Source organism: Sinohyriopsis cumingii, chromosome 11 (assembly GCF_028554795.1).
Source record: "Sinohyriopsis cumingii isolate HCF-2022 chromosome 11, ASM2855479v2, whole genome shotgun sequence".
NCBI lineage: Eukaryota > Metazoa > Mollusca > Bivalvia > Unionida > Unionidae > Sinohyriopsis > Sinohyriopsis cumingii.
The window spans coordinates 103,979,136-104,003,335 of NC_142971.1; the positions used below are offsets into that span (position 1 = coordinate 103,979,136).

The window sequence follows — 24,200 nt, forward strand, 5'->3', positions numbered from 1 at the left end:
CACTGAGTACCCAATATACAGCCAACTCAAGCCTCAATTTGAGTACACTGAGTACCCAATATACAGCTAACTCAAGCCTCAATCTGAGTACATTGAGTACACAATATACAGCCAACTCAAGCTGATTAGTATGATCAGCATACAACTATCTGTACACAATTTTTAGGAAGATTCTGCCTGGATTTTAGGTGGATTCAGTGTATTCTGCCTAAAACCTCCAAATTTCAGACGGACTTTAGGCAGATATGGAGAGGGTGACAGAATGAATCCGTCTAAAAAATTAAACATATTATTTCTCATATTCTTCCTGAAGGATATAAAAGTTCGGATTCTTCAGTTCATTTTCCAACTGTAAGACAGATTTTGGACTTAGACTGATTTTAGCTGAAATGTTAAGTGTAATTTTGAACTTTATCAAAAGAACTATAAGCAAAGATGAATCTTTGGACTTTGAAAATTTGGCACAAGGGGGATTTTGAACTTGTTATATCTGAGAAATAAATGTTTTTGCTTCCTATTAAAATATGCTCTACAAAAATCATACCCTAGTGAAAATGTGACTGAAATTTAAGTGAAATCCCAGTGAAAATTGTGTGACATTCACTCAAATGTCTTTATTTCACTACAATTATGGTATTTCGCCAAATTTCAGTGAAATTTCACTGAGATTTTGCCAACAATTCTGAAAATATGATATTTTGTGTTGCATGTAATATCACTGACATTTCAATAAATATATCAATAAGATATAACAAAATTTATTTTTTGTTTCTTGTACAATTTGAATGATTTTCAGCATCATTTATATTTCCTATTTCTGACAGCTGTAATTTTATTGTTTCTTTTGGGAACAATAACTTCTTTCCACATCTTTCTTTGGTAAGTTTTTTTTTCAAATTTTTTTGTTGCAGTTGTTCTTGTTGTTGTAATTTTGTTTAACTTCATTTGGATTTAACTTTTCTCCTGGCCTGAATACAGTTTTCCTCAGTATGAAGCCTTTTTTAATATCATCTCTGAAACTCTTCTGAAATGTAAATGCTCTATCTGGTCCCATTCCGCAACTAGCTTTCTAATAAGTATTTGTTCAGTATATTATTTAACAGATGATCGCTGTAAAGAGCTTTCTGATGGGTCAAAAGTTTGTGTAATGGAAACCTAGGAATGCGCATGCTTGCCAAACATGGCGATTCAAATTTTCGAGCAGGATACAAGTTTGAATAACCATTTGAAAAACGTGCGGCAATGAGAATAGCTTGAATGCCGAGTTGATGGGAATGTAATTGGTCAATCTTTAGAAAAACTGAACACCAGGACTAACATTTTGCTATTTGTGCCATAAAGAGCTTTACAGTAGTGGCTAATGTGCTAAATATGACTAGGAATTGAACCAGGATGATTTCGAACTTATGTAACTCCAAACTCCAGAATTAAAAGAGGGACAATGTATATATCACTGGTGGGATTTGTTGATATTGTTGCCTTATTCCCAAGTCTATTAAAGATAGTCATATCTTTGCGGAGCCTTTTCTTGGCCCACATGTAGAATCATCCTTCATTATCATGAGTGGTATTATTGTTTATATTATCAAAATAGTATAATTGTGTTAGAATTCAGTGTAAAATAAAAGTAATTACATCTTGATAAACGTTTGTCAAGGCTGCTAATGGAACAAGGACTAATTCAAAGGACCATAACAGCATCATAGTTTGTACATGTTCAAAACTCAAGTCTCATATAATTTCAACATCTGTATAATTTTGTTTCATGTACACTGAAATATTACCTTGGTTAATAAATTCCTGTTTAATTCATATTGTTATTTATTTGAAACCTTTTGAAATGTCTGTGAAAAATTACTTAAACTTCAGTGAAATACAATGGTCAAAATGTTAGTGAAATCTCAATTTTTTTTATTAAACTCTCACAAAACTTTCAACGTAATGTTTGAGTTCTTGCCAAAACTTCAGTGAATGTTTTTGCCAAATTGTTTGTGAAATCTTACTAGAATTTCAATGAAAGTTTGGTTAAAATTTTTGTAAAATGACACCAATTTTTCAGTGAAATGAAAAAATTTTAAATCATGCTGTGATGGATTAGGTTTTGCATGCAAGGGAGAAAATTAGGACAAGAAAACCGAAATCTTATTTGATAATGTCTGTCAAAATAAAATTTATGATCCATTTTAAAAATTATTGTGAATATTTATCATTTATTTCCAATAATGTCTAAGCATTATTAGGCAGTTCAACAGAAATATGAAGCAGATTTTTTATTGAATGATTTTTATGTATACATTTTAGGCAGCCACTTTTTAGAGAGAAGCCTTAGGCGGATTTTTATTTAAGGTGGGATTTTTTTTCAGGTAGAATTTTTATTTCCATGTGGAAATCTTAGATGGATTTTTCTGTTTAAGCAGAATCATTGGCAACTAATCTGCATATTTTGCTTAAAATTCTGCCAGATATCCACCTAAAGTCTGATTGACATTTGCCTAAGCTTCTTTAAGTTTATAGCTAGAAAATGTTTAAGAAACCCATCTGAAATCCACCTTAAGTCTGCCTGGAAAATTTTGTATAGGACTTCAGGCGGAAATCTTTGACAGATTCTTTTTATTTAAGTGGAATATTTGGACAACTAATTTGCATATTTTGCCTACATTTCTGCCATGAATCCACCTGAATTTTGCTTGAAGTTCACCTAAGCTCCCTTAACATGATCAGTTATGGTTTAGGCAGAAAAAAACCCATCTGAAATCTGCCTGGAAAATGTTGCATGGGCAGTCCTTCACTTACAGCTTGCACTCAACTAGCACCTACCATCATTAAATGTCTGTGCTACATCTAGTACTTTAATCACAACAACATAATCAACAAGTACCTACCTTGAATGTGTGCACAGCATTCATCAAGTTCTACACACAGCAGACATTTAATACTTCACTCAGCACACATCTAGTACTTCACACAGCACACATCTAGTACTTCACATAGCACACATCTAGTACTTCACTCAGCACACATCTTGTACTTCACTCAGCACACATCTAGTACTTCACTCAAAATACATCTAGTACTTCACTCAAAATACATCTAGTACTTCACTCAGCACACATCTAGTACTTCACTCAAAATACATCTAGTACTTCACTCAAAATACATCTAGTACTTCACACAGTACACATCTAGTACTTCACTCAGCACACATCTAATACTTCACACAGCACACATCTAGTACTTCACACAGCACACATCTAGTACTTCACTCAGCACACATCTAGTACTTCACTCAAAATACATCAAGTACTTCACTCAGCACACCTAGTACTTCACACAGCACACATCTAGTACTTCACACAGTACACATCTAGTACTTCACACAGCACACATCTAGTACTTCACACAGCACACATCTAGTACTTCACACAGCACACATCTAGCACTTCACTCAAAATACATCTAGTACTTCACACAGCACACATCTTGTACTTCACTCAGCACACATCTAGTACTTCACACAGCACACATCTAGTACTTCACTCAGCACACATCTAGTACTTCACTCAGCACACATCTAGTACTTCACTCAAAATACATCAAGTACTTCACTCAGCACACATCTAGTACTTCACACAGCACACATCTAGTACTTCACACAGTACACATCTAGTACTTCACACAGCACACATCTAGTACTTCACACATCACACATCTAGTACTTCACACAGTACACATCTAGTACTTCACACAGCACACATCTAGCACTTCACTCAAAATACATCTAGTACTTCACACAGCGCACATCTTGTACTTCACTCAGCACACATCTAGTACTTCACTCAGTACACATCTAGTACTTCACACAGCACACATCTAGTACTTCACTCAGCACACATCTTGTACTTCACTCAGCACACATCTTGTACTTCACTCAAAATACATCTAGTACTTCACTCAAAATACATCTAGTACTTCACACAGCACACATCTTGTACTTCACACAGCACACATCTTGTACTTCACTCAGCACACATCTAGTACTTCACTCAAAATACATCGAGTACTTCACTCAGCACACATCTAGTACTTCACACAGCACACATCTAGTACTTCACACAGCACACATCTAGTACTTCACACAGCACACATCTAGCACTTCACTCAAAATACATCTAGTACTTCACACATCACACATCTTGTACTTCACTCAGCACACATCTAGTACTTCACACAGCACACATCTAGTACTTCACTCAGCACACATCTAGTACTTCACTCAGCACACATCTAGTACTTCACTCAAAATACATCGAGTACTTCACTCAGCACACATCTAGTACTTCACACAGCACACATCTAGTACTTCACACAGTACACATCTAGTACTTCACACAGCACACATCTAGTACTTCACACATCACACATCTAGTACTTCACACAGTACACATCTAGTACTTCACACAGCACACATCTAGCACTTCACTCAAAATACATCTAGTATTTCACACAGCGCACATCTTGTACTTCACTCAGCACACATCTAGTACTTCACACAGCACACATCTTGTACTTCACTCAAAATACATCTAGTACTTCACTCAAAATACATCTAGTACTTCACACAGCACACATCTTGTACTTCACTCAGCACACATCTAGTACTTCACACAGCACACATCTAGTACTTCACTCAGCACACATCTAGTACTTCACTCAAAATACATCGAGTACTTCACTCAGCACACATCTAGTACTTCACACAGCACACATCTAGTACTTCACACAGCACACATCTAGTACTTCACACAGCACACATCTAGCACTTCACTCAAAATACATCTAGTACTTCACACATCACACATCTTGTACTTCACTCAGCACACATCTAGTACTTCACACAGCACACATCTAGTACTTCACTCAGCACACATCTAGTACTTCACTCAGCACACATCTAGTACTTCACTCAAAATACATCGAGTACTTCACTCAGCACACATCTAGTACTTCACACAGCACACATCTAGTACTTCACACAGTACACATCTAGTACTTCACACAGCACACATCTAGTACTTCACACATCACACATCTAGTACTTCACACAGTACACATCTAGTACTTCACACAGCACACATCTAGCACTTCACTCAAAATACATCTAGTATTTCACACAGCGCACATCTTGTACTTCACTCAGCACACATCTAGTACTTCACACAGCACACATCTTGTACTTCACTCAAAATACATCTAGTACTTCACTCAAAATACATCTAGTACTTCACACAGCACACATCTTGTACTTCACTCAGCACACATCTAGTACTTCACACAGCACACATCTTGTACTTCACACAGCACACATCTAGTACTTCACACAGCACACATCTAGTACTTCACTCAGCACACATCTAGTACTTCACTCAAAATACATCGAGTACTTCACTCAGCACACATCTAGTACTTCACACAGCACACATCTAGTACTTCACACAGCACACATCTAGTACTTCACACAGTACACATCTAGTACTTCACACAGCACACATCTAGTACTTCACACAGCACACATCTAGTACTTCACACAGCACACATCTAATACTTCACACAGCACACATCTAGCACTTCACTCAAAATACATCTAGTACTTCACACATCACACATCTTGTACTTCACTCAGCACACATCTAGTACTTCACACAGCACACATCTAGTACTTCACTCAGCACACATCTAGTACTTCACTCAGCACACATCTAGTACTTCACTCAAAATACATCGAGTACTTCACTCAGCACACATCTAGTACTTCACACAGCACACATCTAGTACTTCACACAGTACACATCTAGTACTTCACACAGCACACATCTAGTACTTCACACATCACACATCTAGTACTTCACACAGTACACATCTAGTACTTCACACAGCACACATCTAGCACTTCACTCAAAATACATCTAGTATTTCACACAGCGCACATCTTGTACTTCACTCAGCACACATCTAGTACTTCCCTCAGCACACATCTTGTACTTCACTCAAAATACATCTAGTACTTCACTCAAAATACATCTAGTACTTCACACAGCACACATCTTGTACTTCACACAGCACACATCTAGTACTTCACTCAGCACACATCTAGTATTTCACTCAGCACACATCTAGTACTTCACTCAGCACACATCTAGTACTTCACTCAGCACACATCTAGTACTTCACATAGTACACATCTAGTACTTCACTAGCACACATCTAGTACTTCACACAGCACACATCTAGTATTTCACTCAGCACACATCTAGTACTTCACACAGCACACATCTAGTACTCCACTCAGCACACATCTAGTACTTCACACAGTACACATCTAGTACTTCACACAACACACATCTAGTATTTCACTCAGCACACATCTAGTACTTCACACAGCACACATCTAGTACTCCACTCAGCAGACATCTAGTACTTCACACAGCACACATCTAGTACTTCACTCAGTACACATCTAGTACTTCACTCAGCACACATCTAGTAATTCACACAGTACACATCTAGCACTGCACTCAGCACACATCTAGTACTTCACACAGCACACATCTAGTATTTCACTCAGCACACATCTAGTACTTCACACAGCACACATCTATTAAGTTTGTTTGTCCAGCATACATCCAGTATTTCACTCACAACACATTCAGCAAGTACCTACCTCAATTAAGTCTGTGTGGCCAGCATACTCCTACCAAATTCTAAGCAATGTGCTAAAAATACACGTACCTCAATTTGTGCAGTGTGCTCAGCATAGTACTTGAGTGCTTGATCTCCATACACATCTCCACTTGGTTTAAGGAGGTTTGCTAATTCCTTGTTATGCTGGGCAAGCTGAAAGATGCAGAATATTGTGAGTCAAAATTTGTGAATTAAATGTGTATTTATCTGTTATATATATCTTGCCATCATGATGGAGTATTTTTTTTTTCAAGTAGAAAATTAAAAAATATACCTAAAATTACACTTATTTGTGTGTGTGTGTGTGTGATCTGGATTTGTAACGCTGTTTTAAAATTGTTTTCCAGTCATATCACTATCATGTCTGCAGTTTATAGTGACGTCTAGCACTGGGGCATAATGCTACTGACATGTAGCATCAAGTCCCAACCAGTTACATTCTCCCAACACCAGGCCAACCAGTCCTAACACTAACCTCTTAATGCTATGTGCCTATCAAGGCAGTTGTCAGTATCATTTTTATAAGTCTTTTTGGTATGACTCAGCTGGGGTTTGAACCCATGACTTCCTGTATCCAAGGCAGATGCTCTAACCACTAGGCCACTGGGGTGGTCACTTATTTATGAAAGATTTATATCTACAGAATGTCAAAAGAAACTCGGTAGTACATACACTGACATAAGATAGTGAAACCCTTTCGTAAGATGCTTTGTTGTAACATGAATTCAGACAGAGCACGGTCAATGTATGGCTCTAAACATTTTACAATATTTCACCTATTTCTTGAAATACTACAAAGTTTTGGTGTCAATATAAACAAGTTTTTGATTTAACAAATTTGCATGATATATTCTTGAAGAAGAAAAATATCTCTGTTCTCTAATTTTTTTAATGTGTTCACGCATTAAAAAAATGATAACTGTTAATCAAATTATTATTGAACCATCAACAATAAAGCCATTAAATCCGCTCTGTTTGTCTTCAATGTAACCTGTATACAAGCACTGCTCAATCCAGAGTAAACAATAGCCAACAGATGTTGGCCATACAGATGTTTTGGAAAATACAGTTTTTCATAAGGTAATGCAAGTGTATAAGAAAGAAATTAAGTATTCAGAAATAAATGGACTCTAGCAGAGAAACTCGGGAAAGGATGCTTCTTTGTGCATATTTTTGATGGAATTACTGTTACAGACACAATGAGGTCTGTTGATGCGCATTACAATGACAAATAAGGTTAGTGCTTACATCTAAATTTTTGAGCTCCCTCTACCTGTCAGAGCAAATTACATCAGCATCTGAGCTTTAAACGTTTGTCTCATCATTTGTTTTAAACTGGAGTTCAATGAACATAAACTGAAACTTAAGTGAATTGAGATTTATTTCACATCTCACCTGCTTGTTCAGAATAAAGATGTTGTGTCCCACTGCTTTGGGTGAGGCCTCTCTCTCCTCATCTTCATTTTCAACTGCATCATCTGAGTGGAAGGCTTGCTTGGCAACATCAACCTGGAATATAATGACACGAAAACAGTGCAATAATGTTCCAGATATATGTGCAAATGAACAGCGCTCTTTAAATAATATTATCCTTCCTGCATATTTCACTTTGTGTGTGTCTGTGTGTGTGTGAATGAAAGATAGAGAGAGAGATCCATGAAGCCAAGCAGCATTTTCCCTTTAGAGACTTGTTATTGCCAGACAACAAATTCTGGGCTGCTGCTAATAGTAAAGAATTGTAAACAAATCTTTAAATTAGTCTCAATTTATAAAAATCAGTGTGACTGTTACAGTGTAAGTATTCATGATATCAATACACCTCTGGTTCCAAACATTTATTGATATTTTGATTCATTTCAACCTGAGATTATTAAATGTCTCCCAGTTGCACTCATTTGAGAAAGATATTCTGAACAGCGTCAACATGCAAATAAACAATTCAAGAGCCATCTACAGTTTGTAACCACAAAAATAATTAGTTCCTAATTACAAATATACCATATATACTCTCAATAGCCATCATTATCTGCTGGAGTGTGGAGTTCACTGATAACTTGTAGAAGCTTGCTCTCAACAATTCACCGAAGGGTTTGAAGGTGACATTTGTTTTCATCTTTGCACTCAGAAAAGACCAGATGTTACTGTTGTTACCCTTCTCCCAAGGTCTTATATGAGTGATGCAAATGATCTTTCTTCCAATTAATTGTGTTCTGTGTAGTAATTAACCAAAATTTTTGGTGCAGAAACCATATTATGTCTCTCAGTGACCTTGAATATTGACCTTTGTTGACCCTCAAATTAAAAGGCTTAACTTCCCATTCCCAAGTGCAAACCATTAACAAAGGTTTGTTGGGGTATTTAATGTAGAAATGATGTTATCAGGTCATAATGCAGACATTATTCTTATTATTTCAGTCAGTAATATTGACCTTTGACCCTTTCACTCCAAAATCAATAGCTTCTTCTATCCCCATACTGCAAGCCATCCACACAGTTTGTTCCATGCATGTGATGCAAAGCTTATGCTATTGTCCAGAAACAATTTTTATTGTTTGCACATAGGGATAATAAAGCAAATCATTAAGTCATTCCAATATTTTGACTTGAAAAAGATTTCTTACCAGCTGTTTTGGACTCATGTTATCTAGAATCCTCTCAGCATTTTCACTGTCATGGCGGCTTTCCATGATGGCCAACAGGAGTTTGGATGCATTGTTCTATTGATAAAAATACAATAAAATACTGTCCTCTTTATTGAATATTACGTGGATTAAATTTCTCACAACATGCAATTTTTCTTGCACCATCAATCCATAACAATTATAATTATTTTTTGTCCTCTCAATTTTGATACAAACAGCTAGAATATTATTAAAGTTGTAAAATTGTACAGATCAATGTAAGAAAATGTCAATCATCTTTGTACACCTGAAAGAAACAAACTTATTAAAAAAGTGTAAACAAAATAAAGGATAATATGCAAATTTGTATGTATAAATGCAAACTGAATAGACCCAAATTTGCCAGCACAAAATGCATAAACAGGTCTGATGACAAGGATTAGCACAGAAAAGTGAACATTCTGAAGGATTTAATTCGGAGTGAAAAGATAAATTTTTCTTGCCATCCACATACAAATGTCGGTTTATATAAATATATTAATTACTAGAAACAGTAGAAAATCTGAAGATAGCGAGATAATGCCTCATTAAGTTGATCTCCGCAACCGGAAATATCAACAACAAAAAATGCAGTACTCATGCTTGATGTCAACATAAGCAGATTATGATATAATAATGCAGTTAAGATGGCTTGTCAATATGGACAAAGAAATTGTTGTACCAATAGATAGATTTCAGTGCATTTTATATCGTTTGCATAATTTCTCCACTCCAAACCAATGGTTGTATATACAAATGTTTAAACAGCTAACATTTTTGCCAATAAAAAAAAATCACCAGATGTATAATTTGCCGCCAATGAGGAAGAAAAATAGCAGTTTCTGACATTAGCGAAGCCCTATGCAATCCCAAACTAAACTTTTTACACATTATTTTTGAAAAATATAAAATTTCAGAAGCTACGCCACGATCATCTTGTATTATTCATGTGCAATCTCTTCCCCTAAATGATAATAAACTTTTTGTTTTTTCGTACATTTAAGAAAGATTTTTTTAAATCATGTACGTGAAAAATACATGTATGAAAAAAATTGGGAGCAATGCCACGACCGTGTTATATCCAAATTTGTGTTATAACGGAGCATGATATAGTTGGGTCACACTGTATTTGTCATCAGAGCATCCATGTATCAGGAATTTTAATATCAATTTTGCTGTATCAATGCTGCTGGTCCAGTTGTTGTTGTTGTTGTGGGTTTCATGCCATTTTTCATGGCAGCCAGTATAAATGGTGGAGGAAGAACATCTGAAAACCTCTGTAAAAACCACCAACCCACAGGAAGCTACTGACAAGCTTAATTCTCACATACCCACACTGGCTGAGGCCGAGACTCAAACCCATACTGACATATGTCAGGAACAATGAAGGTCCAGTAATAAACAAGTAGTGAATTCATTATTCCCATTTCAGAACTTCAGAAGTTTTTGGTCAAATCAATAATGATAAATACTAGTCCTCATGAATTATCTAACTTTTCCTTTTCTCACCATGTCTACTACTCTTTTCACTGAATCAAAGTCTATAAGTCAGGTTTCTTGTTATGTATATACTGTCATTTGCATTAAGAAACTAAACTGTATGTATCAGTCTATCATAATAGTGCTGATGCAGATTTATCTTTATCTTTATCCTACTTATCTTAGAATGCGAAATTTTCACCAACATTTTGTAACAAGTCCACAGAATCCAGAATGGTTGTCATCTCTGAGGTAAATATGCTATTTCAATTTAGAACCTTTGATCTCCTATTTCCTATCAGTACCATACAAAGTCTACTGTTGCTAGCATTTAACTTAAAGGTAAAAACATACCTTGAGCTCCAACACCAAGTCCATCCTGTTTTTGCTGAGAGGGTTGATCTCGCTCAATAGTAGTGCACAGATGATGTTAATACCATTGCTCTCATGCATAGCAATTGCATTCTGAAAGGTGGAAATTTGACTTACAGACAACACTGTCTCTCTGAATTCAGTGCAACAGTATGAATTTGTCTTACAGAAGATGTCCTCTCCCTGAATGCAGGACAAAAGTATGAATTCGCGTTACAGACAACGTTGTCTCTCTGAATTATGAACCCTCCATTTATACATTTTTGATGAGCATAATATTTATGAAAAAAAAAACAATCCAGAATTAAAGAAAATAAATTGTTGATCAGCAATTCATTTTTTGTAAAATGGAAAGAAATATGAATACATTTAAATTCATGCAAAAATCAGCGTTATATCATTTTTAAACATGTTTCATGACAATACAGACACACTTATAAGCATTCTGCACTTTGAATTTTTATCATTAAACATACTTGAAGGATACATCTTTGTGAGTAATGACAGCCTCTGTATATTTTTCCAAACTCCTAGCAATATATTTTAAAACTTTTATATTTCATTTCAAAAGATACAGTACGTATTTTTCATAATTTATTTTCCAATTTCAATTAATTTAGTTTTACTTCACTGTCGCTCACTTTACCTGGTTGTCATGACACGGTCCCTGACAGTATTCAGTGAGGGTGGTAAGGGCCTGATTTATAAGTCCCACATTGCTTTCATTAATATAAAGCCCAAGCAGACCTAGACCCCCAGTTGTACTTCCGCATATACAGTCTAAAAACTGTAGGGTCTGACAAACAAGGTCATACTGGGTCTTGTTGCTTGGTTGACAGCGCAGGTAATTCTGAAAAGAAGAAGGCCTCAGTGTCATTACTTTATTTTCGCAATATTATACTCAAAAGACTGATGTAAGGTGTCAGTACGGTCTTCCACCATAAGTGCTCATCGGAGAGTCTAGAACTGTAAATGAAACACAGTCATATATCATGTATCTATTCTATATGACACAGAGACACCATCTATGACCAGCATCAAAAGGAATGTGCATAATTATTAGCAAATTGTAATCTGAACATAAAAATAGGAATATGTCAAATTTGTATCCAACAACTTGTTTTTAAAAATGTAAAATTTCTGATTCAATGTAGCCCTTGGTTCAAACATTCATAAAATCTTTTTTTTTTCTTGCCATGTGGCAGGCAGAAATCTATTAAGAAAAGTCTGTAAACACATGCCAATCATACAGTTGATATCATGTGTGATCATTTTTGAATTTCAGCAGCATTTTTTCATCATGATATAAACCTTACTAGTCAAACACAGTACACTGTACTAAGATGACACTTTTTTTTATTGGTCAGTATTCAACTACTATTGCGATTCATGAACCTTAGGCCCAATTTCACAAATGAATTACAGTTAGACCATACAAATGTTTCAGTCATCTAGATTTGTACCACTTTTTAAGATGTGGTTCACCTGTATACTTTTTTTTAACCTGAAAACTGGAATCTAATCTGATGTTAAAAATGTGAGCAATTCCGCTCTGATAACTGGAATGCCTACTGACTACTTTCAATAGATTTAACCCTGATAATATTTCATACAAACAGTTAATACTTTTGTGCATCAATATATTTTTACCTTTGCTCTATAAATGGTCAAACATGGGTAAAATTAAATGCATACCTGCTTACCATCATATGTCACTTTAAAAAGATAATTTCTGACTCAAAAACCTCCTGGCAACAATTGAGTATATAAAAATGATTTCTAATAAGTCTTTAAAAAATTAAAGGAGAGAGAAAAAGAGAGACTGAGCATTTTTACACTGCAATACATGTAACCTAAATATTAAACAGAACTTTGCAATCTTCCTAGCTTCAAACTTAATGCTCAGGGAAAACGATCACCATTGGTCAGTCTTATAATTAAATGATGGAGACAATAAAAGATACAGCCAGTCAGCACCAATGGACAGTTTTACAGTTCAATGTCATAGAGGCAATAAAAGATCATCCGATTAAAAAAAAACACCATCATCCCACAGTTTACTAAGCTGATTGGCAAAGAATAAGGTGACTGTGTGTTTGATAGTCCTTTAATTACTGCTGTGTGAGAACCCATCATGCTAGTTTGCATAGGTAAAGTTCACAAGATGAAGAACCCAATTCACTTTAAGTTAAGTACATCAGAGATAGGTTTCAAACAAACAAATAACTACATTTTGTTGCCTTGGTACGAATGTTTATGTCATGATGGGTTTAATTTGTTGGCATACTCCAGAATGACCTCAAGAATGACTAGATTCTGATCAGTGGCAAAGTGTCTTTTAAGTTTGACTTTCCTCCAACAATAAAACGGAAGATGTGATTGTATTCTCTGGCAGGTGGAATGATCAAGTTATGAGCAGGATCATGTGTGAGTGTGATTCATGTATAAAGGCACAATGTCAAAACACAGCTGTAATTCAGGGATGGTTGAACCACCTGAGAAGTGAATAAAACCCAGTAAAACTCAATTTCAGAACTCCCAGTTAATGGAATTGAAATGTGTTAAGTGCAGCACAAAAAGGGAGCACTGCATATTTTGAAAATATTTAATGACCATATTGATCCCAGTCATTTTGGAATATATGAACAAATTAAACCCCACACTGTATTGACCTATGTCATACTGGAGTATGTCACTGTATTGACCCAAGTCATTCTGGAGTATGTCAACAAATTAAACCCCACACTGTATTGACCCAAGTCATTCTGGAGTATGTCAACAAATTAAACCCCACCTTGTATTGACCCAAGTCATTCTGGAGTATGTCAACAAATTAAACCCCACCTTGTATTGACCCAAGTCATTCTGGAGTATGTCAACAAATTAAACCCCACCTTGTATTGACCCAAGTCATTCTGGAGTATGTCAACAAATTAAACCCCACACTGTATTGACCCAAGTCATTCTGGAGTATGTCAACAAATTAATCCCATCCTGTATTGACTTAGTCATTCTGGAATATGTCAACAAATTAAACCCCACCTTGTATTGACCTAAGTCATTCTGGAATATGTCAACAAATTAAACCCCACCTTGTATTGACCCAAGTCATTCTGGAGTATGTCAACAAATTAAACCCATCCTGTATTGACCCAAGTCATTCTGGAATATGTCAACAAATTAAACCCCATGTTGTATTGACCTAAATCATTCTGGAGTATGTCAATAAATTAAACCCAACCTTGTATTGACCTAAATCATTCTGGAGTATGTAAACACATTAAACCCCACCTTGTATTGACCCAAGTCATTCTGGAGTATGTCAACAAATTCAACCCCACCTTGTATTGACCTAAGTCATACTGGAGTAGTTGTTGTTGTTGTTGTAGGGTTTAACGCCATTTTTCAGCACACGATAGGCTATACATGGCGGCCAGTATTAATGGTGGAGGAAGAACCCGAGAAATCCACGGAAAGAACCACCGACCCTCGAGAAGCTACTGGCAAGCTTTCTCACATACCCACATTGGCCGAATCCAAGACTCGAACCTACGCAGACAGAGGTGAGATGGCAGTGATCCGAAACGGAAAGCGCTTTAGACCACTCGGCCACTTGGGGCCCCCCATACTGGAGTATGTCAACAAATTAAACCCATCCTATATTGACCTAAGTCAATTTGGAGTATATGGCATATGTCAAAATAATAAACCCCATCCTTTATTGGAGCAAAGGCAAAAAAAATCAATTTCAGTGCTGAGATAGAGTTAAGAAGATTGAGAAGCTTGAACAACAGTACAACCCAATTGTTACTGGGTGCAAAGATGAACACAGATAGCATTTTTATCATTTTTAAACAAAGTAATCAGTTACAAGTTAATACTGCATTCCAAAGATTGTAAAGACAAACCTATGCATGGCTGTGTGAGCCAATGAGGAGTCTATTCTCTGTGTGAGAGTATATAAAATGCTTAAATAAAAAAATATTTTCTTCTTTTCTGATCTGAAATTCCAATTTATATAACTTAGGCTGGCATATATGCAATATTATATGGTGGGGTAATGAGATTATCTTTGGAAAAGTAAATAAATTTGTAAATTATTTCTCTGAGAATATTTATCCTGTAACATTATTATTAGGAATGTTAGCTTCATTACTCCTTGAATCAACAAACTGCAAAAGAATGTGTGATTTAGAGTTTTAATATCGCTTTAACAATTTTTCAGTCATATTGCTACGATGTCTGCAGTGTGGCAGTTTCTAGTGATGTCTAGCACAGTGGCATCATGTCGCAGACATTTAGTATCATGTCCCATCCAGTCTCATTATCCTCACACCAGGCTGAACAGTCCATCTTTTATTTTTATATATATATATATATATATATATATATATATATATATATATATATATATATATATATATATATATATATATATATATATATATATAATGTACCATATCAGTGAAGAAACTGTTACCTATTTTCTCTCTTTTGCCCTTTAAATGGCACTTGTTTAAGCTGAATGATACATCAACGAGGATGCTTGTATTTGCTGGGGAGTTTTGGTGGGTTTACTAGATATGTAACTGGGCAAGCATTTTTGGAAAAATTCATTTATTAACAAATTTAATTTCTTCAAATACAGGTAAAACCCATTATAACGTGATTTGTTATATCTCAATTTCGCTTATAACGTTTTGGCAGCATGGCGCCCATATTTTAATTTAAGGTGACCATTCTTTGAATATTTGATGTCTGATGAAACCTGGCAAACAAAACAAACAATATATGATCAAGAGGTTAGTTATAACTGACGAAATTGATGATTTCTGAATATGTCGAAAATCACAGTGATATCCCCTGATAGTAAAAAGATCTAACCTTTCTTCCTTGGATGCCCCAAAGTGCACAAATATGCTGAAAAATCAGTTGCTGAAGGAAGGGACCACTAGGTGTGTTGAGTTTGACTTCTTATTGACATAATCTGTCAACACAGTCAGCCTGGTGGGAATGTCCGATCTGGATCAATATCTTGTACCAGGAGCACCAGCACAGCAACTCCTAGACCTGGATCTACAAGTCATGTAATTTGGGTCTACCCATTGAGGATTTAAGTGACCACTACTGAGGTGGCGCTATACAGTTTCGCATTTTGCATAGGGTTAGAATTTTAAAGAAAAAGAATTTCCCTGGCTTTCCTCACTGGTTATACTGGCTATTTAAAAAAGACCTTGTATATCTTAGGTATAATGCAAAGAACCTTTAATTCCCTTTATTTTGGTGTATGATTGATGGGTGTACTATGGGTTATAGAGTATACAGCTTGGCCTTACTTCAAATGTGCACCTTTCAAAAAAGTGCTAGCTCTGCATGGTCATTTTCACTTCCTGAACTTCAGAGGTCAATTGTATAAAAAAGAACCGATAACATTTTTTACATTTTATATATTTGGTAATTCATTCATTGCACTTTCAGAAGCTGGTATTGTCTAGTCTGGCAAAATTCATTTTCCCTATTTTAATAGCTGCTATGTATAGTGTACTTTAGACTAATTCAGACTGATTTTTTAACACAAGGGAGCAGTCATTTTAGTTAGCAGTGTGCTTAAATCATGTAAAATTTCCAAAAGTACAATATCCAAAAGAAATTTCATCCACATTACATTAATGTAGCATAGAGGTATGCCAACATTCTCTCCAATGTGCATGTTTTAAATGCGAACTACTTCACCTTACATATGTCACTCTCTCAAAAGTACGTATTATCTGGTGAGCGCCACCATAAAGAATATATAGGTATTATTTTTGTATGATTTAATTATGTTTATATGGCTGAAAAATTTAAGTCGCAAGCATCAAAACAATCCTTTTGAATAATTCTCCTGCTTTTCCCCCCACAGAACAGTATTTATGAGTGTCAGAGTCTCTAACAAGTCCAGCCTCCCCCCCCCCATGATAAAAGTGAGCTATTTGAAGAATGCACATTACATTTTGTAAACATAGCAACCAATGTTATGCTGAATGACAGGAACATGAAACTAGCCGGAATTATTTCTGAGAGATCAACAATGAATTTTACATAAGAAAAGGGAGGTAACTCATCAGGTTCATAAAGGTCAAAGGTCAAAGTGTAAAATATTTGCCTATTGTTTAATATGGAAGAAGCGAATTCACTTTCTCTTCATTTATTTTTTTTATTTCATTGCAAATAAAAGAAACATTTTCACCATATACTTCTGTCACTTATTGCAACAGTTTTAAATTTAAGTTGACTCTATTCCTATATTCTAAGACTTCTAATTTCCCATAATTAAGGTCACTACTCGCACAAACATACCTCATGGCAAATTATGTAAGCAAGAGAAAAATGATCATAATTAGCTTATTTTCATGCTTAACATGAATATGAATGTACCATTTTATTCAGAACATCATACATAATTATATGAAAATAAAAAAAATAATTGCAAACATTTTTATATTTTCTTTAAGGTGGCACTATACAGTTTCGCATTTTGCATAGGGTTAGGATTTTAAAGAAAAAGAATTTCCCCCGCTTTCCTCACTGGTTATACTGGCTATTTAAAAAAGACCTTGTATATCTTAGGTATAATGCAAAGAACCTTTAATTCCCTTTATTTTGGTGTATGATTGATGGGTGTACTATGGGTTATAGAGTATACAGCTTGGCCTTACTTCAAATGTGCACCTTTCAAAAAAGTGCTAGCTCTGCGTGGTCATTTTCACTTCCTGAACTTCAGAGGTCAATTGTATAAAAAAGAACCGATAACTTCTTTTACATTTTATATATTTGGTAATTCATTCATTGCACTTTCAGAAGCTGGTATTGTCTAGTCTGGCAAAATTCATTTTCCCTATTTTAATAGCTGCTATGTATAGTGTACTTTAGACTAATTCAGACTGATTTTTTAACACAAGGGAGCAGTCATTTTAGTTAGCAGTGTGCTTAAATCATGTAAAATTTCCAAAAGTACAATATCCAAAAGAAATATCATCCACATTACAATAATGTAGCATAGAGGTAAGCCAACATTCTCTCCACTGTGCATGCTTTAAATGCGAACTACTTCACCTTACATACGTCACTCTCTCAAAAGTACATATTACCTGGTGAGCACCACCATAAAGAATATATAGGTATTATTTTTGTATGATTTAATTATGTTTATATGGCTGAAACATTTAAGTCGCAAGCATCAAAACAATCCTTTTGAATAATTCTCCTGCTTTTCCCCCCAAAGAACAGTATTTATGAGTGTCAGTCTCTAACAAGTCCAGCCTCCCCCCATGATTAAAATGAGCTATTTGAAGAATGCACATTACATTTTGTAAACATAGTAACCAATGTTATGCTGAATGACATGAACATGAAACTAGCCAGAATTATTTCTGAGAGATCAACAATGAATTTTACAATAAGAAAAGGGAGGTAACTCATCAGGTTCATAAAGGTCAAAGGTCAAAGTGTAAAATATTTGCCTATTGTTTAATATGGAAGAAGCGAATTCACTTTCTCTTCATTTATTTTTTTTATTTCAATGCAAATAAAAGAAACATTTTCACCATATATTTCTGTCACTTATTGCAACAGTTTTAAATTTAAGTTGACTCTATTCCTATATTCTAAGACTTCTAATTTCCCATAATTAAGGTCACTACTCGCACAAACATACCTCATGGCAAATTATGTAAGCAAGAGAAAAATGATCATAATTAGCTTATTTTCATGCTTAACATGAATATGAATGTACCATTTTATTCAGAACATCATACATAATTATATGAAAATAAAAAAATAATTGCAAACATTTTTATATTTTCTTTAAGGTGGCGCTATACAGTTTCGCATTTTGCATAGGGTTAGGATTTTAAAGAAAAAGAATTTCCCCCGCTTTCCTCACTGGTTATACTGGCTATTTAAAAAAGACCTTGTATATCTTAGGTATAATGCAAAGAACCTTTAATTCCCTTTATTTTGGTGTATGATTGATGGGTGTACTATGGGTTATAGAGTATACAGCTTGGCCTTACTTCAAATGTGCACCTTTCAAAAAAGTGCTAGCTCTGTGTGGTCATTTTCACTTCCTGAACTTCAGAGGTCAATTGTATAAAAAAGAACCGATAACTTTTTTTTACATTTTATATATTTGGTAATTCATTCATTGCACTTTCAGAAGCTGGTATTGTCTAGTCTGGCAAAATTCATTTTCCCTATTTTAATAGCTGCTATGTATAGTGTACTTTAGACTAATTCAGACTGATTTTTTAACACAAGGGAGCAGTCATTTTAGTTAGCAGTGTGCTTAAATCATGTAAAATTTCCAAAAGTACAATATCCAAAAGAAATATCATCCACATTACAATAATGTAGCATAGAGGTATGCCAACATTCTCTCCACTGTGCATGTTTTAAATGCGAACTACTTCACCTTACATACGTCACTCTCTCAAAAGTACATATTATCTGGTGAGCACCACCATAAAGAATATATAGGTATTATTTTTGTATGATTTAATTATGTTTATATGGCTGAAACATTTAAGTTGCAAGCATCAAAACAATCCTTTTGAATAATTCTCCTGCTTTTCCCCCCACAGAACAGTATTTATGAGTGTCAGAGTCTCTAACAAGTCCAGCCTCCCCCCTAATGATAATAGTGAGCTATTTTAAGAATGCACATTACATTTTGTAAACATAGTAACCAATATTATGCTGAATGACATGAACATGAAACTAGCCAGAATTATTTCTGAGAGATCAACAATGAATTTTACAATAAGAAATGGGAGGTAATTCATCAGGTTCATAAAGGTCAAAGGTCAAAGTGTAAAATATTTGCCTACTGTTTAATATGGAAGAAGCGAATTCACTTTCTCTTCATTTATTTTTTTTATTTCATTGCAAATAAAAGAAACATTTTCACCATACATTTCTGTCACTTATTGCAACAGTTTTAAATTTAAGTTGACTCTATTCCTATATTCTAAGACTTCTAATTTCCCATAATTAAGGTCACTACTCACACAAACATACCTCATGGCAAATTATGCAAGCAAGAGAAAAATGATCATAATTAGCTTATTTTCATTCTTAACATGAATATGAATGTACCATTTTATTCAGAACATCATACATAATTATATGAAAATAAAAAAAATAATATGCAAACATTTTTATATTTTCTTTAAGGTGGTGCTATACAGTTTCGCATTTTGCATAGGGTTAGGATTTTAAAGAAAAAGAATTTCCCTGGCTTTCCTCACTGGTTATACTGGCTATTTAAAAAAGACCTTGTATATCTTAGGTATAATGCAAAGAACCTTTAATTCCCTTTATTTTGGTGTATGATTGATGGGTGTACTATGGGTTATAGAGTATACAGCTTGGCCTTACTTCAAATGTGCACCTTTCAAAAAAGTGCTAGCTCTGTGTGGTCATTTTCACTTCCTGAACTTCAGAGGTCAATTGTATAAAAAAGAACCGATAACTTTTTTTACATTTTATATATTTGGTAATTCATTCATTGCACTTTCAGAAGCTGGTATTGTCTAGTCTGGCAAAATTCATTTTCCCTGTTTTAATAGCTGCTATGTATAGTGTACTTTAGACTAATTCAGACTGATTTTTTAACACAAGGGAGCAGTCATTTTAGTTAGCAGTGTGCTTAAATCATGTAAAATTTCCAAAAGTACAATATCCAAAAGAAATATCATCCACATTACAATAATGTAGCATAGAGGTATGCCAACATTCTCTCCACTGTGCATGTTTTAAATGCTAACTATTTCACCTCACATACGTCACTCTCTCAAAAGTACATATTATCTGGTGAGCGCCACCCGAGTTGTACAGTAAGAACTGCTATGAGTGACATCTGCTGTGAGCGACCAACTGTCATTTCCAACCACAGTCGTAATGCATGGATCAATTTTATTATATAAATGCTGTTATAAGCAACCACCTGCTGAACGCGACCAGCGACCGTGATGTCTTGGCAAAATATGCATTATGACACGGCTATGAATGACCGCATCACAAAAACGAGAATAAACTCCACCGGCCTTTATTTAATCCCAGTAAAAACGACTGCTCATACCGTTCTAAATTTTAAAAAGAAATTTTAAAAACATAGGCTGGCTACCAATATGTGTATTTTTATGTATGACTGTAGAGTTTTAGAGTTTTTGTCGTAAACCAGACTAAAGTATATGTAGAGTGTTTCCTAGTCTGGTTCCCTGCTTCGTATGCTCCCTGCGTTGTTATCCGCTATTTGTATAGGGGTAAGCAACGCAGGAAGTATAAAAAGCAGGGGACCAGTCTAATTATTCCCACACTTAGCCTGCTTCCCAGCCTTATTGTAGGACTCATCATCACTATCAATGACTGTATGGCGAGAACAGACCGACACCACTGACCTATACGTAATCAATTGTTACAACGACCGCTTGATTAGTAATGATTGTTCTGATTTTAAAAGAAAACAACATAAAATGAATTAAAAAAGGATTGTTGCTACCAGTGACAGATGCTACAGTCCGTAAACCAGGCTAATGTACATGTCACGAATTGCCACTGTAGTGCCAAAGTTGACGTAGTGGTAGTGTATATTGTTTGTCTATAGAGTTAATCCTTATTGCCGGGGGTCAATAAGGTCATTGACTATTAAACCAGCAAAAGAGAATCGTTTGCGGGATTCAAGTGACACTGTTCAAGACTTGTGATGTTTGTTGTATTTCCCCCCGATGTTAAGTGATTACATCCCAATCATAAAGCTGTCGTCTATTCGAGTTGGTGTGACTGGGTTACACACTTTGCTTACAGAGTTAATCCCGTTATGTCATCTTTGAATGAAGCTGTTGACTTTTGTCTCTGAGTAAATGGTTCTGTTTCTGGATGAGATAATTGTTTCTTTTTTATATCATTAATTGTTAGATATGCAATCCACATGTAAAGATTTTTCTTATTTTCCCACAGCCCAGTGAAAACCGTCTTTACATTCGATATTTACTATTTAGCACTAATTTAACACCAAGAACCTTAATAACAATGGACGAACCTCCAACTAAAAAGTGACAAATTTTAAGGCTGGAGAAAATAATGATTGTAACTGAAAGAAGTGAAAAAAAGCAAACCACTCACAAAAAAAGCAGTTTAAATATCGGTAAAAGAAATTTAGGTTGTTATAAAGGAAAACAAGTAATTCATAAACGATTTCATAAGCTAAAATATGTGACATTCAAATGTAAATGTGATATCATGTTTAATAATAGAAGTATATCTTTATTTCTATTTAATTTTGCTTTTAGATGAATGCATACAATATTTTAGCAAGAACTTTTAATAAAGAATAGAATATATGTACAGTGATTGTGGTTATTCTTCTTGAAATTGTTCTGACCTTGAAAACTGGTATTTTTGTACAAATCTGCTATGAGAGACCACCTGTCTTGAGAGACCACTTTTTGTTGGCAGAAGGGGCGGTCTCTCATAACAGGTTTTACTGTGTAGCTTTATGAGTCACTTTTCTGTAGCCATTATATTGTCATGAAATAAAAGTGTTCATTACAGCCTTCATTTGCAACAGTTTAAATGAAGAAATTTCTCCAGTTGCCACTTACCATGGTGAAGTGAGAAAATAGTCGAGCCCCCAGCCTGATGAACTGGTAATCTATACAAATTATGATGTCTGATTTGAGTTTTTCCAGCAATATTCTGTTGTAAGCCATAATCTGTCCTGACGCTGATTAAGAAGCTGTCTTGAGATAGAGATTGCTAATCAAGATAATTGGAAAGGGACACCACTGACCATTGACTAAGGCATCCTACCAACAGATGGCACATATAAAGGTATCTTCAGGAAATCAAATCTGCTGCTACACTTAGTAATCTGAGGAGTTGCCAAAATTCTCTTGCAGAAACAGACCTTCTGTTTGAGACTAACCTTGAGAGCTCAAAAATCTATGAATTTGAGGGAGATAAATGAGTTGGAGATGGGTCAGAAATTCCATTACCCAGATCTAAGAAGTGCCAAGAGAGCATAAGATACAACTTTTCTCGAATTCAGTAAAAAGTCCAAATGTGTGAAATGTGAGACAAGGCTGTTCATTCGTTGTAACTATACAGTATTTACCACAGGCTGATATTTAGCCCAAAAAGGCAGAGCACAACATTTCTAAACTGGTCCTCTGGATGCAAATGGAAGGTGTGTGTGTGTGATTGGACTTTTAATGTATCTTTAAAAATTTTTCAGTCATATCGCTACAATGTTTGCAGTGTTACAGTTTATAGTGATGTCTTGCACTGGGGCATCATGCCGCAGACATGAAGCATGATGTCCCACCAAGTCACATTATCCTGACACCAGGCCGACCAGTCCTAACACTAACCTCATAATGCTGAGCACCAAGCAAGGCAGCTATTAGCACTGTTTTTGTAAGTCTTTGGTATGACTCGGCCGGTGATCGAACCCACGACCTCCTGCATCCGAGGCGGACACTAACCACTAGGCCACCGGAGCAGTGCAAATGGAAGGACTGGGATAAGAAAGTATGCATCAGTCAGAACAGGGCTATTTGTACAGTCATCCCTCTTGAAGAAAAGGAATAATGAATTATGATTTTTCCACCTTGAACTTGGGTATGACAATAAATTTGTATTTTAGCTGGATGAGGTAGTTTTCTCTTTTGAAATTTTTCCACCAATTATCTGGAAAGAAATAATGTTACTTCCTATGTAAAAATCTTCTTCCTGAGATATTTTGGACTCCCCATCATAGAAAGGGAAGAAGAATGGTTTCCGATAAATGAAATCTACAGCCTGTCTGAAACTACTTGGATCACCCATTTGTTCATCAGAAATAGGCTGATCAAAGCATGGTTGAATGGGGCAATCTGGTAACAAAAAGGAGACTCTCCATGTGTGGTATTG

General features: G+C 35.3%; 1 protein-coding gene across 8 annotated transcripts in view; it reads right to left on the minus strand.

The window, feature by feature from the left end:
• Positions 1-24,200, minus strand: part of LOC149789196 (inositol 1,4,5-trisphosphate-gated calcium channel ITPR1-like) — a 346,253-nt gene that overhangs the window by 36,891 nt on the left and 285,162 nt on the right. For all 8 annotated transcript variants that reach the window (XM_089975354.1, XM_089975359.1, XM_089975357.1 and 5 more), the window contains 5 exons: positions 11,896-12,099; positions 11,232-11,342; positions 9,360-9,455; positions 8,134-8,247; positions 6,787-6,891 (listed from right to left, as the gene is read on the minus strand). In XM_089975354.1, the coding sequence (XP_089831480.1) occupies positions 6,787-6,891; positions 8,134-8,247; positions 9,360-9,455; positions 11,232-11,342; positions 11,896-12,099 (630 nt within the window). The remainder of the gene's footprint in view (positions 1-6,786; positions 6,892-8,133; positions 8,248-9,359; positions 9,456-11,231; positions 11,343-11,895; positions 12,100-24,200) is intronic.